The 14,251-nt window shown below is 41.3% G+C and overlaps 1 protein-coding gene across 4 annotated transcripts in view; it reads right to left on the bottom strand.

Moving 5' to 3' along the window:
• Positions 1-14,251, bottom strand: part of PLCE1 (phospholipase C epsilon 1) — a 415,629-nt gene that overhangs the window by 87,188 nt on the left and 314,190 nt on the right. For all 4 annotated transcript variants that reach the window (XM_066238785.1, XM_066238784.1, XM_066238788.1 and 1 more), the window contains one exon: positions 11,861-12,536. In XM_066238785.1, the coding sequence (XP_066094882.1) occupies positions 11,861-12,536 (676 nt within the window). The remainder of the gene's footprint in view (positions 1-11,860; positions 12,537-14,251) is intronic.

Below are 14,251 nucleotides of genomic sequence, written 5' to 3'. Positions count from 1 at the left end.
TCAATGAACACAAAGAATATATTACCAAGGAAATTGAAACTATAAAAACAAATCAAACAGAAATGAAAAACTCAATTCACGAGCTAAAAAACGAGGTAACAAGCTTAGCTAACAGAACAGCCCAGATTGAAGATAGGATTAGTGAAATAGAAGACAAACAACTTGAGGCACAACAGAGAGAAGAAGAAAGAGACTCAAAAATAATAAAAAATGAGAAAGCCCTACAGGAATTGTCTGACTCCATCAGAAAGAATAACATAAGAATAATAGGTATATCAGAGGGAGAAGAGAAAGAAAATGGAATGGAGAATATACTCAAACAAATAATAGACGAGAACTTCCCAAGCCTGTGGAAGGAACTAAAGCCTCAAATTCAAGAAGCAAACAGAACACCAAGTTTTCTTAACCCCAACAAACCCACTCCAAGGCACATCATAATAAAGATGACACAAACCAATGACAAAGAAAAAATTCTCAAGGCAGCCAGGGAAAAGAAGAGTACAACATATAAAGGAAGGCCTATTAGATTATCATCAGATTTCTCAGCAGAAACTCTACAAGCTAGAAGAGAGTGGACCCCAATATTTAAAGCCCTGAAAGAGAGGAACTTTCAGCCAAGAATACTATACCCATCAAAGCTATCCTTCAAGTATGAAGGAGATATAAAAACATTCACAAATACAGAAAAGATGAGAGAATTTATCAACAGAAAGCCCCCACTCCAGGAAATACTAAGGGGGGTTTTCCAACCAGATTCAAAGAACAAAAGAAAACAACACCACAAGTAACAGCTCCACCAAGAACACAATAAAACCAAACTTAAACTGTGACAACAAAGGAAAAAAAGGGGGGAGAGGATGGAGATTAACAGTAGCAAAGGATGATGAAGTGCAGAAATACTTATAAGATAGGGTACTACAATGAATATGGTAGGTACCCTTTTCATTACTTAATGGTAACCACCCTTAAAAAAACCACCACAAAAACACTTGACTTAAAAAAGGTAGCAACAGAGGAAAGAAGTATGGAACACAAACAAACAAAAACAAATGATAGAAAAACAAAAGAGAAGAATCAAACTAGATACAAAACTAACAGAAAGCAATTTATAAAATGGCAGTAGGGAACCCACAAGTGTCAATAATTACACTAAATGTAAATGGATTAAACTTACCAATAAAAAGACACAGAGTAGCAGAATGGATTAAAAAAGAAAATCCAACTATATGCTGCCTACAAGAAACACATCTAAGCAACAAGGATAAAAACAAATTCAAAGTGAAAGGCTGGAAAACAATACTCCAAGCAAACAACACCCAAAAAAAAGCAGGTGTAGCAATACTCATATCTAATAATGCTGACTACAAGACAGAAAAAGTACTCAGAGACAAAAATGGTCATTTCATAATGATTAAGGGGAAGATGAATCAAGAAGACATAACAATCCTTAATATATATGCACCAAACCAAGGAGCACCAAAATATATAAGACAGCTACTTATTGACCTTAAAACAAAAACTAACAAAAATACAATCATACTTGGAGACCTCAATACATCGCTGACGGCTCTAGATCGGTCATCCAAACAGAGAATCAATAAAGATATAGTGGCCTTAAACGAAATACTAGAACACCTGGATATGATAGACATCTACAGGACACTTCATCCCAAAGCGACAGAGTATACATTTTTCTCTAGTGTACATGGAACATTCTCAAGAATTGACCATATGTTGGGCCACAAAGACAATATCAGCAAATTTAGAAAAATTGAAATTGTACCAAGCATATTTTCTGATCATAAAGCCTTGAAACTAGAATTCAACTGCAAAAAAGAGGGGGAAAAACCCACAAAAATGTGGAAACTAAACAACATACTTCTAAAAAATGAATGGGTCAAAGAAGAAATAAGCACAGAAATCAAAAGATATATACAGACAAATGAAAATGAAAATACGACATATCAGAATCTCTGGGATGCAGCAAAAGCAGTAATAAGAGGAAAGTTCATATCACTTCAGGCCTATATGAACAAACAAGAGAGAGCCGAAGTAAACCACTTAACTTCACACCTTAAGGAACTAGAAAAAGAAGAACAAAGACAACCCAAAACCAGCCGAAGAAAGGAGATAATAAAAATCAGAGCAGAAATAAATGAAATAGAGAACAGAAAAACTATAGAAAAAATCAATAAAACAAGGAGCTGGTTCTTTGAAAAGATCAACAAAATTGACAAACCCTTGGCAAGACTCACCAAGGAAAAAAGACACAGGACTCAAATAAATAAAATCCAAAATGAAAGAGGAGAGATCACCACAGACATCATAGAAATACAAAGAATTATTGTAGAATACTATGAAAAATTATATGCCACCAAATACAACAATCTAGAAGAAATGGATAAATTCCTAGAACAATACAACCTTCCTAGACTGAGTCATGAAGAAGCAGAAAGCCTAAACAGACCAATCAGCAGGGAGGAAATAGAAAAAACTATTAAAAATCTCCCCAAAAATAAAAGTCCAGGCCCAGACGGTTATACTAGTGAATTCTATCAAACATTCAAAGAAGACTTGGTTCCTATTCTACTCAAAGTCTTCCAAAAAATTGAAGAAGAAGCAATACTTCCAAACACATTTTATGAGGCCAACATAACCCTCATACCAAAACCTGGCAAGGATGGCACAAAGAAAGAAAACTACAGACCAATATCTCTAATGAATACAGATGCTAAAATACTAAACAAAATACTGGCAAACCGAATACAACAACATATTAAAAAAATAATACATCATGATCAAGTGGGATTCATCCCAGAATCTCAAGGATGGTTCAACATACGCAAAACGGTTAACGTAATACACCATATCAACAAAACAAAGAACAAAAACCACATGATCTTATCAATAGATGCAGAAAAGGCTTTTGATAAAATACAACACAATTTTATGTTTAAGACTCTCAACAAAATGGGTATAGAAGGAAAATATCTCAACATGATAAAGGCCATATATGATAAACCATCAGCCAACATCCTATTAAACGGCATAAAACTGAGGACTTTCTACCTTAAATCAGGAACAAGACAGGGTTGTCCACTCTCTCCACTCTTATTCAACGTGGTGCTAGAAGTTCTGGCCAAAGCAATCAGACAAGACAAAGAAATAAAAGGCATCCATATCGGAAAAGAAGAAGTAAAGCTATCACTTTTTGCTGATGATATGATCCTATACATCGAAAACCCGAAGGACTCCACAAAAAGATTATTAGAAACAATAAACCAATACAGTAAGGTCGCAGGATACAAAATTAACATACAAAAGTCCATAGCCTTTCTATATGCCAACAATGAAATATTAGAAAACGAACTCAAAAAAATAATCCCCTTCACGATTGCAACAAAAAAAATAAAATACCTAGGAATAAACATAACAAAGAACGTAAAGGACCTATATAATGAAAATTACAAAGCATTGTTAAGGGAAATCGAAAAAGATACAATGAGATGGAAAAATATTCCTTGTTCTTGGATAGGAAGAATAAATATAATCAAAATGGCCATATTACCCAAAGCAATATACAAATTTAATGCAATTCCCATCAAAATCCCTATGAGATTTTTTAAAGAAATGGAACAAAAAATCATCAGATTTATATGGAACTATAAAAAACCCCGAATAGCCAAAACAATCCTAAGGAAAAAGAATGAAGCTGGGGGCATTACAATACCTGACTTTAAACTATATTATAGGGCCACGATAATCAAAACAGCATGGTATTGGCAGAAAAATAGACACTCAGACCAATGGAACAGAATAGAAAGCCCAGAAATAAAACCACATATATATGGTCAAATAATCTTTGATAAAGGGGCCAACAACACACAATGGAGAAAAGAAAGCCTCTTCAACAAATGGTGTTGGGAAAACTGGAAAGCCACATGCAAAAGAATGAAACTCGACTACAGCCTGTCCCCGTGTACTAAAATTAATTCAAAATCGATCAAAGACCTAAATATAAGACATGAAACAATAAAGTACATAGAAGAAGACATAGGTACTAAAATCATGGACCTGGGTTTTAAAGAACATTTTATGAACTTGATTCCAATGGCAAGAGAAGTGAAGGCAAAGATAAATGAATGGGACTACATCAGAATTAAAAGTTTTTGCTCAGCAAGAGAAACTGATATCAAAATAAACAGACAGCCAACTATATGGGAACTGATATTTTCAAAGGACAGCTCAGATAAGGGCCTAATATCCAAAATTTACAAAGAACTCATAAAACTCAACAACAAACAAACAAACAATCCAATTAAAAAATGGGAAGAGGACATGAACAGACACTTCTCCCAGGAAGAGATACAAATGGCCAACAGATATATGAAAAGATGCTCAGCTTCATTAGTTATTAGAGAAATGCAAATCAAAACTACAATGAGATACCACCTCACTCTTGTTAGATTAGCTATTATCAACAAGACGGGTAATAGCAAATGTTGGAGAGGCTGTGGAGAAAAAGGAACCCTCATTCACTGTTGGTGGGACTGTAAAGTAGTACAACCATTATGGAGGAAAGTATGGTGGTTCCTCAAAAAACTGCAAATGGAACTACCTTATGACCCAGCAATCCCTCTACTGGGTATATACCCCAAAACCTCAGAAACATTGATACGTGAAGACACATGTAGCCCCATGTTCATTGCAGCACTGTTCACAGTGGCCAAGACATGGAAACAACCAAAAAGCCCTTCAATAGAAGACTGGATAAAGAAGATGTGACACATATACACTATGGAATACTACTCAGCCATAAGAAATGATGACATCAGATCATTTACAGCAAAATGGTGGGATCTGGATAACATTATACGGAGTGAAATAAGTAAATCAGAAAAAAACAAGAACTACATGATTCCATACATTGGTGGAACATAAAAACGAGACTAAGAGACATGGACAAGAGTGTGGTGGTTACCAAGGGTGGGGGGGGAGGGAGGACATGGGAGGGAGGGAGGGAGAGAGTTAGGGGGAGGGGGAGGGGCACAGAGAACTAGATAGAGGGTGGCGGAGGGCAATCTGACTTTGGGCGAGAGGTACGCAACATAATTTAATGACAAAATAACCTAGACATGTTTTCTTTGAATATATGTACCCTGATTTATTAATGTCATCCCATTACCATTAATAAAAATTTATTAAAAAAAAAAAAAAAAAGAAAAAAAAATAAAATATAAAAATAAATCTTAGAAAACAATTATTTATTGATTTTAGAAAGAAAGGAAGGGAGAGAAAGAGAGAGAAACATTGATTTGTTGTTCTACTTATCTATGCATTTATTTGTTGACTCTTATATGTGCCCTGACTGGGGATTGAACCCATAACCTTGGTGTATCGGGACAACACTCTAATCAACTGAGCTACCTGACCATGGTCATACAAAGAAATCTTAACACTCAGTCAACACTAAGAAGGCAAAAAACCTGATTAAAGAAAATGGGCCAAAGACCTTAACAGACACTTCAGCTAAGAGGACACACAGATGGCAAGTAAACACAACTAAAGTGAACTCTAAGGTAAACTATAGACTTTGGGTGATTATGATGTGTCAGTGTACATTCATCCTTTGTGAAAAATGTACCATTTTGGTGAGTGATGTTGATAATGGGGGAGCTTATGCATGTGTGGCAGTGGGAGTTTTACGGAAAATCTCTGTATCATCCTCTGTTTTATTGTAAACTTAAAACTACTCTAAAAAAGATTTTTTTTTTTTTAGGTGAGAGGAAGGGAGATAGTGAGGCAGAATCCCACATGCATCCTGACCAGGATCCACCCAGCAACCCTGTCTTGGGCTAATGCTCAAATACTGAGCTATTTTTAGTGCTGGAAGCTGATATGTTCCAACAGAGCTCTCTTCCATGCCCAGGGCCATGCTCAAACCAATCAAACCACTGGCTGTGGGTGGGGAAGAGGGAGAGAAGGGGGAGAGAGGAAGTGGGGGAAGAAGCAGATATGGTCTCATGTGTGCTCTGACTAGGATTCGAACCTGGGACGTTCATATACAACGCTGCCACTCTATCCACTGAGCCACTGACCAGGGCCAAAATAAAGTCTTTAATAAAAAATTTAGTAGACCCAATTCTTCATATAAAAGAATCAGCCTTTACTGCTTTGGTTTTTCTAAATCGAAACATCACAACATGGGCCAAGCTTACCTTTTTTTTTTTAAGAGAGAGAGAGAGGGAGGGAGGGAGGGAGGGAGAGAGAGAGAGAGAGAGAGAGAGAGAGGAAAGGAGAAAGAGAAAGAGAAACTTCACTTTGTTGGTTCACTTCATCTATGCGCTCACTGCTCGATTCTTGTATGTGCCCTGACTGGGGATCAGACCCACAACCTTGGCATTTTGGGACAACGCTCTATCCCACTCGAGCCACCTGGCCAGGACTGCCAGACTTTACTCTTAATGAAAATATTTTAGTTCTGAAAAGGGCAGGATGCCTTTGTTTAATCTTTAAAGAAGATTTTTTGAGAACTAAAATGTAGTTAGAGCCTTTCCTTCATTTAATACAAAACAATAACTTGTTTGGAATGGATGAAGGACATATCTTCTATTTTTAATTTGGAAGAACTACTGTGAGTGAAAACACATTCTGTTTTAGAAAAAAGTTCATGTGGAAGCTGAGGACTAGGAAATCAAGTCCTTGAAACATATTCATGTACTTGAATCTGTTGCTTACTACCAAACTTTACCTGATAATCCTGTATTTCACCTTCTCAGCTTCCCAGAGATCTTCCCAAAACCCAGGATCATGAGCTCTTAGCTCTGCCCATGATAACCTTTAGCCAAAGCTTATATACCAGTCTTCCTCTACACTCCACATCAAATCTCTAGATGGTGGCCCTGGCCAGTTGGCTCAGTGGTAGAGCGTCGGCCTGGCGTGCAGGAGTCCCGGGTTCGATTCCTGGCCAGGGCACACAGGAGAAGCGCCCATCTGCTTCTCCACCCCTCCCCCTCTCCTTCCTCTCTGTCTCTCTCTTCCCCTCCCGCAGCCGAGGCTCCACTGGGAGCAAACTTGGCTCGCGCTGAGGATGGCTCTATGGCCTCTGCCTCAGGCGCTAGAATGGCTCTGGTTGCAACAGAGCGGCGCCCCAGATGGGCAGAGCATCGCCCCCTGGTGGGCGTGCCGGGTGGATCCTGGTCAGGCGCATGTGGGAGTCTGTCTGATTGACTCCCCGTTTCCAACTTCAGAGAATACAAGAAAAAAAAAAAAAGAACTGGGTGTCAAATCTCTAGATGGTTTATTATGTTCTTTTTTTAAAAAAGATTTTATTTATTCATTTTAGAGAGGACAGAGAGAGAGAGAGAGAAGGGGGGAGGGAGCAGGAAGTATCAACTCTCATATGTGCCTTGACCAGCAAACCCAGGGTTTCAAACGAACGACCGCAGTGTTTCTGGCCGACCCCTTATCTACTGTGACATCACAGTCAGGCATGTTTATTTTCTTTTACTTTCTTGTATTTCTAAGCTTTATTACAAATGTCACTATTTCTTTTTGTCTTTGCTTTATCTTCTGTTACTATTTCTATTAGATCAATTTACATTTACTAATATTAAAATACTTGTATTTGAAGGTAACTTCACATGCATTCATCACACAAGGAGGACTTTAATGTTTGAAATATTATTTTCTATATAATTCCTCTTCAAATTAGGGATAAAGCAATAGTCTTGCCCTGGGTGGGAAGCTTAGTTGGTTAGTATCATCTGATACACCAAGGTTGTGGGTTTGATCCCCAGTCAGGGCACATATAAGAATCAACCAATGAATCAATCAATCAATGCATAAATAAAACAGATGAACAAATCAATGTTTCTCTCTCTCCCTTCCTCTCTCTGTAAATTAAATGAAAAAAAAAATCTCTTGTAAGGCCATTAAAAATAGTTTGGAAGAGCCCAAGACTTTTTTATAAATATTTTTAATGTATGAGTACATTTAAGTAAGTTTCTTTTGTATTTAGGACTTCTCGGAGCCTTACTGTGCTAAGACTTATTATAAGTCACCAAAAAGGGCAACTAACATGCCTATTTTACTTTTTGTTCGCCAAGTACCAAATTAGCATCATTTTCATATTCCTTGAGATAGTTTGAGACCTGGTCTATATGATAGAAAAACTGTCAGTTCGTTGACTTTTTTCACTCTTCGCAAAAAATCTTGAGTGTTTGTTTCTAAGACATGTTGCCTGTCTTTTGGGGCAGCTCATGTAGAACGTGGTTTTTTTTTTGTTTGTTTTTTTTGTATTTTTCTGAAGTTGGAAACGGGGAGGCAGTCAGACAGACTCCCATATGCGCCCAACCGGGATCCACCCGGCATGCCCACCAGGGGGCGATGTTCTGCCCATCTGGGGCGTTGCTCTGTTGTAACCAGAGCCATTCTAGCGCCTGAGGCAGAGGCCATAGAGCCATCCTCAGTGCCCGGGCCAACTTTGCTCCAATGGAGCCTTGGCTGCAGGAGGGGGAGAGAGAGACAGAGAGGAAGGAGAGGGGGAGGAGTGGAGAAGCAGATGGGCGCTTCTCCTGTGTGCCCTGGCTGGGAATCGAACCCAGGACTCCTGCACGCCAGGCTGATGCTCTACCACTGAGCCAACCAGCCAGGGCCTTGTTTTGTTTTTAAGATTTTATTTATTGATTTTACAGGGAGAGGGGTGAGGAACGAGAAGGATCAACTCATAGTTGCTTTGCTTTAGTTGTTCACTGCTTGCTAGTCATATGTGCCTTCAGCGGGCAAGCCCAAGGTTTTGAACCAGGTTGATGTTCTACCCACTGTGCCACCACAGGCCAGGCTAGAACAATGTTTTGAGTAAGAACATCACCTATGTTTTCAGAAGTGACTGAAGTATATGGCATTGTTATGCCTTTACACTGTAACCACTTGGTTCCATCAGGAAGAGGGTTTGGTAGGGGGAAAGGGAGGGGTTATCTGGGTTTGCAGCTGGGTGGGACTGATTCTGTTCCAGGTCACTTCCTGTGTCTTTGTTCTAGCAACACCTCGTACCTCTTCTTACAAGCTGTTCATGGTTTCAGCTGGTGCCTCCTTCAGCAACAACTGAAGGTTGACAGGATAAATGAGAAACCAAGTACACTTTATGGGTTAATTCGGTTACTTGGGAAGGAAACAAATAAAGCAAATAAACCACACAGGCTTTGTGACAGTGGTTGTAATTGAGGTAAAAAACTCTGGTTTATGGCCAGGTTGAATACATTTTCATGATTATAGAAGGCTATCTGCCTGACCAGGTGGTGGTACAGTGAATAGAGCGTTAATCTGGGACACCAAGGACCCAGGTTTGAAACCCCAAGGTCATCAGCTTGAGTGTGGGCTCATCTGGCTTGAGCGAGGGCTCACCAGCTTGAGCATGGGCTCACAGACATGACCCCATGGTTGCTGGCTTGAGCAAGGGGTCACTGACTCAGATGGAGTCCCCTGGTCAAGGCACATATGAGAAAGCAATCAGTGAACAACTAAGATGCTGCAACAAGTTGATGCTTCACATCTCTCTCTCCCTTTCTGTCTGGCTGTCCCTCTCTCTAAAAAATTAATTAAACAAACAAACAAACAAACAAAGAAACAAACAAATAAATAAATAAAATGAAGAAGGTGGCTATAAAATGACTGTAATTAAAAATCAATATTTAGCCTGACCAGGCGGTGGCGCAGTGGATAGAGCGTCGACTGGGATGCGGAGGACCCAGGTTTGAGACCCCGAGGTCGCCAGCTTGAGTGAGGGCTCATGTGGTTTGAGCAAAGCTCACCAGCTTGGACCCAAGGTTGCTGGCTCGAGCAAGGGGTTACTCGGTCTGCTGTAGGCCCCCGTTCAAGGCACATATGAGAAAGCAATCAATGAACAACTAAGGTGTCACAACGAAAAACTAATGATTATGCTTTCATCTCTCCATTCCTGTCTGTCTGTCCCTGTCTATCCCTCTCTCTGTCTCTGTAAAAAAAAAAAAAAAGTTAATATTCGTAATAGCTCCTGAAAACCTTTCTTCCAAGAAGCTGACTGTATTGAAAGCTCTCTGTAGAGATAGAAAACAGTTATTTTGTTTCCATTTTAGATGAGTTAACTAAAACTGGTTTTGTTTTCATGCAGCATTAGCATAATTGTGCATGTAGACCTACCTGCTTATTAATTAATTAATCAAGTTCCTTATTCAGGATAGGTCTCTCCTCATCAGTGTTGCAGGGACATGAGGAAAAGGGTAAGACGGCGCATTATATGCCAGAGGGGAAATGTTTTCACTTGTCAGAAACATGTTAGAACTGTGAAAAGTACATGAAATTGGTCATTTTAGTAATTTGAGTCATAGTTATATTTGTTCTGTGACATTAGCAAAAAAAAGTTTTTTCCCCAAGGATGGGAAAGGATAAAAAAGAGGAACTAAATGCTTTGCTACAACTCATCTGACAGTGCTGTCAGCAGCGTTGCCTCGTGGAGGGGTTTTGACTTGGTTTCCAATCTCTGTCCTCCTTCCTCCACAAGCAGGCTGTCTCTTCTCACCACCGTCTTCAGCTGGTCCTGCTGCCGTACTGAACACAGTGGGGGTGTTACAGTCCCTGATAATTTAGGGTTAACGAGAAACTCAGTTTCAGCAGCTGACCGAGAAACTGTCTCCTAAGGGCTAATGCCACTATAAACCTGGTTAGGAAGAACTGCATGCGTGAGTTACCTCACACTTGAGAAAGTTTCTTTTGACCTTAGAAATTCTACAGTTAGACAGAAATAGACAGTCAGTTAAATAACTCTCTGAGAGTCACGTACCACATTAAGTGATGAAGCAGGATTTCTATTCCCAAAGTGAAGGTTTCCAATGTATCAGTCCCTAATTAGTAACAAAGGCATTCAGACTGTTATAATTATTATTATTATTATTATAAGTGAGAGTAAGGGAGACAGAGAGACAGACTCCTGCATGTGCCCTGACCAGGATCTACCCGGCAACCCCTGTCTGGGGCTAATGCTTGAGTCAACAGAGCTCTCCTCAGTGCCTAGGGTCCATGCTTGGACCAACCGAGCCACTGATGCGAGAGGGGAAGAGAGAGAGAAGGGGGAGAGGGAAGGAAGAGAAGCAGATGGGCACTTCTCATGTGTGCCCTGACCGGGGATTGAACCTGGGATGTCCACATGCTGGGCCGACATTCTATCCACTGAGCAAACCAGCCAGGGCTCAAGGCATTCAGATTATAATGCTTTCAATGGAAACTTTATGTAAAAATGTTTTTACATTAACTGGTTTCTTTCCAGATATGAGAAATCCAATGACCACAATTACTATTTTCATACAAAATAATAATAGGACCTACTATGATCCACTATTCTTTATACATATGAATTTACATGATAACTTTACACATATTAACTCAGTTAAACCCCATAGCCACTCTATGAATAGGTATTGTTGTTATCCTCCTTTTACAGATAAAAGACTGAGCACAGAGGGGCTAATCGGGGTCCCCAAACTTTTTACACAAGGGGCCAGTTCACTGTCCCTCAGACCGTTGGAGGGCCGCCACATACAGTGCTCCTCTCACTGACCACAATGAAAGAGGTGCCCCTTCCGGAAGTGCGGCGGGGGGGGGGGGGGTAGGGGCTGGATAAATGGCCTCAGGGGGCCAAATGCAGCCCGCGGGGCCGTAGTTTGGGGACGCCTGGGCTAAGTAAAAGCTGTCCACTATCACTCACATAGGAAGTGGAAGAGCTGAGAGAGTGAGCCCTAGTGGTCTAGTTGGCAAGAATGCTTTTACAAGATTTATGTCTTGAGAATTATGCTATCGAGGAAAGAGGGAAGGCTGTACCCCTTACCTGATAGAGGCTGACGTATTGTTTCCGCAGCCACTGCTGTCTTTGGTCAGGGAACTTCCTCATTTTTCTCACAGCTCTGGTGAGTTCCAACAATCCGTTGAAGAGCATTTTAGCTGTGTGCTTTGGTGCCACAAAGTGCAATAATCTATTGTCAGTGGTCTGAAGCCCATAGAGCAGGGTCACACCAGTCTCCGAGAGAAACATGCTGCTCAGTTTGTTCTGAACACACACAGTGTGTATATCAATGCTAGGGTGTCCCATGTACACAGCCTTTGCTGAAAAAAGATCCAAGACCCCCTCCACGAGGCCACTTAATCCAGCATTGCCCAACAACGGGAATTTGCCAGGCTCAGATGCATTACTAAGCATACCAAGTTTTGCTTTAGCACTGGTTGGGGAGGCGGTGGTGGGCTTTACCCAGGTCAAGGTGCTATTGTCGGGCTGGAGCTGGAGGAAGCAGCGGGCAGAGAGGTGAGTGTCCTGGTCGTAGTGGATAACCGTGGCCCCCTGCAGCAGGAACTGGTGCACATCCGCTCGGATGGACAGGACGTACCACGGGATGAGCTCTGTCCCATGGTCGAAGGCCTTCTGTGGCTCTTCTAATCCATGAGGGTCCCACTCTTTGGGCTGCTCAAAGATATCATTTTCAGTATCCAGCAAATCTCCGATTATAAACCTGATGGGAAGAGATACAAATTTGTATGTCTTATAATCAGAAATGAGAACAACACAAAGTCTTTCGCCGACACTGGACATCAGTTTTCATTTTATTACGAATTCAAATTATCATAGGAAATATACAATGTTAAAAGCCACAGAGTAATTTTTATAGCTGTATTCTAAAACTTTATATTTAGCAATATTGTGATCGCAGGCATAAGGAAAGAAATTACTAGATTATTTATTGCATTATTTATTTATTTATTGTATTTTTCTGAAGCTGGAAATGGGGAGAGACAGTCAGACAGACTCCCGCATGCGCCCGACTGGGATCCACCTGGCACGCCCACCAGGGGCAATGCTCTGCCCCTCCGGGGGGGGGCGATGCTCTGCCCCTCTGGGGCGTCGCTCTGCTGTGACCAGAGTCACTCTAGCACCTGGGGCAGAGGCCAAGGAGCCATCCCCAGCGCCCGGGCCATCTTTGCTCCAATGGAGCCTCGCTGCGGGAGGGGAAGAGAGAGACAGAGAGGAAGGAGAGGGGGAGGGGTGGAGAAGCAAATGGGCACTTCTCCTATGTGCCCTGGCCGGGAATCGAACCAGGGTCCCCCCACACGCCAGGCCGATGCTCTACCGCTGAGCCAAACGGCCAGGGCCTATTTATTGTATTTTAAATATCAACAGCAACAAATCTTCATAATGTAGTAATTTTCCCTCTTATGTCAGGAAGTGTGTTAAATATTTTACATACATTTTGCACTTAATTCGACCTACTTGTGAAGTAAGTTTTCTTATTCATTGTTTTACCCCATGAGGATACCTGAGGCTCCGAAGGGGTACATAACTTGCTCCAGGTTACCCAGCTCAGAGGAGGCCTATCCCAAGGCAGGATTCTGGTCTGTTTGACTCTTTAGTCTGGGATCTCCATCACTAGGCTCATTTACCTTCTATTTGATCATTAAAAAAAGTTATGACCTGAATACAATGGGGCTACACTAGGCAAAATAAGGCTTACTAAGCTGGCCTGAGAAAAGCCCCTGTTAAAAGTAAAATACGATTGCCTGACCAGGCGGTGGCACAGTGAATAAAGCCTTGGACTGGGATGTGGAGGACCCAGGTTTGAAACCCCGAGGTCGCTGGCTTGAGTAGGGACTCATTCAGCTTGAGTGTGGGCTCACCAGGCTTGAGCGTGGGGTCACCAGTTTGAGTGTGGGATCATAGACATGCCCCCATGGTCACTGGCTTGAGCCCAAAGGTTGCTGGCTTGAAGCCCAAGGTTGCTGACTTGAGTCCAAGGTCACTGGATTGAGCAAGGGGTCACTTGCTCTGTTGGAGGCCCCCCACCCCATAAAGGCACATATGAGAAAGCAGTCAGTGAACAATTAAGGAGCTGAAACAAACTGGTGCTTCTCATCTCTCTCCCTTCCTGTCTGTCTGTCCCCATCTGTCCCTCTCTCTGACTTTCTCTCTGTTAGAAAAAAGAAAAAGAAAAAATACAATTAGTTTAAAGACACTCACTGGGAAATACAGTCACGGTGGTCAGAGGAGAAAAAAGAGCACACACATGTGCACATAGTGGACTTGTCAGCCTGGAAAATTTAGCAAGATGCCCTCCCTGAGTCAGGAAGCTGTGTTACTAGGGCCAGAAGAAACGGCGGGGAAGGCAAGGGGGACTTGACTGTCTCCTTTCTAGCTGCTGCCTTGGTAGGAACATGCCCAAGAGAGATTCATTCT

Source organism: Saccopteryx bilineata, chromosome 7 (genome assembly GCF_036850765.1).
Source record: "Saccopteryx bilineata isolate mSacBil1 chromosome 7, mSacBil1_pri_phased_curated, whole genome shotgun sequence".
Classification (NCBI taxonomy): Eukaryota; Metazoa; Chordata; class Mammalia; order Chiroptera; family Emballonuridae; genus Saccopteryx; species Saccopteryx bilineata.
This window is presented reverse-complemented; position numbering and strand designations above follow the sequence as displayed.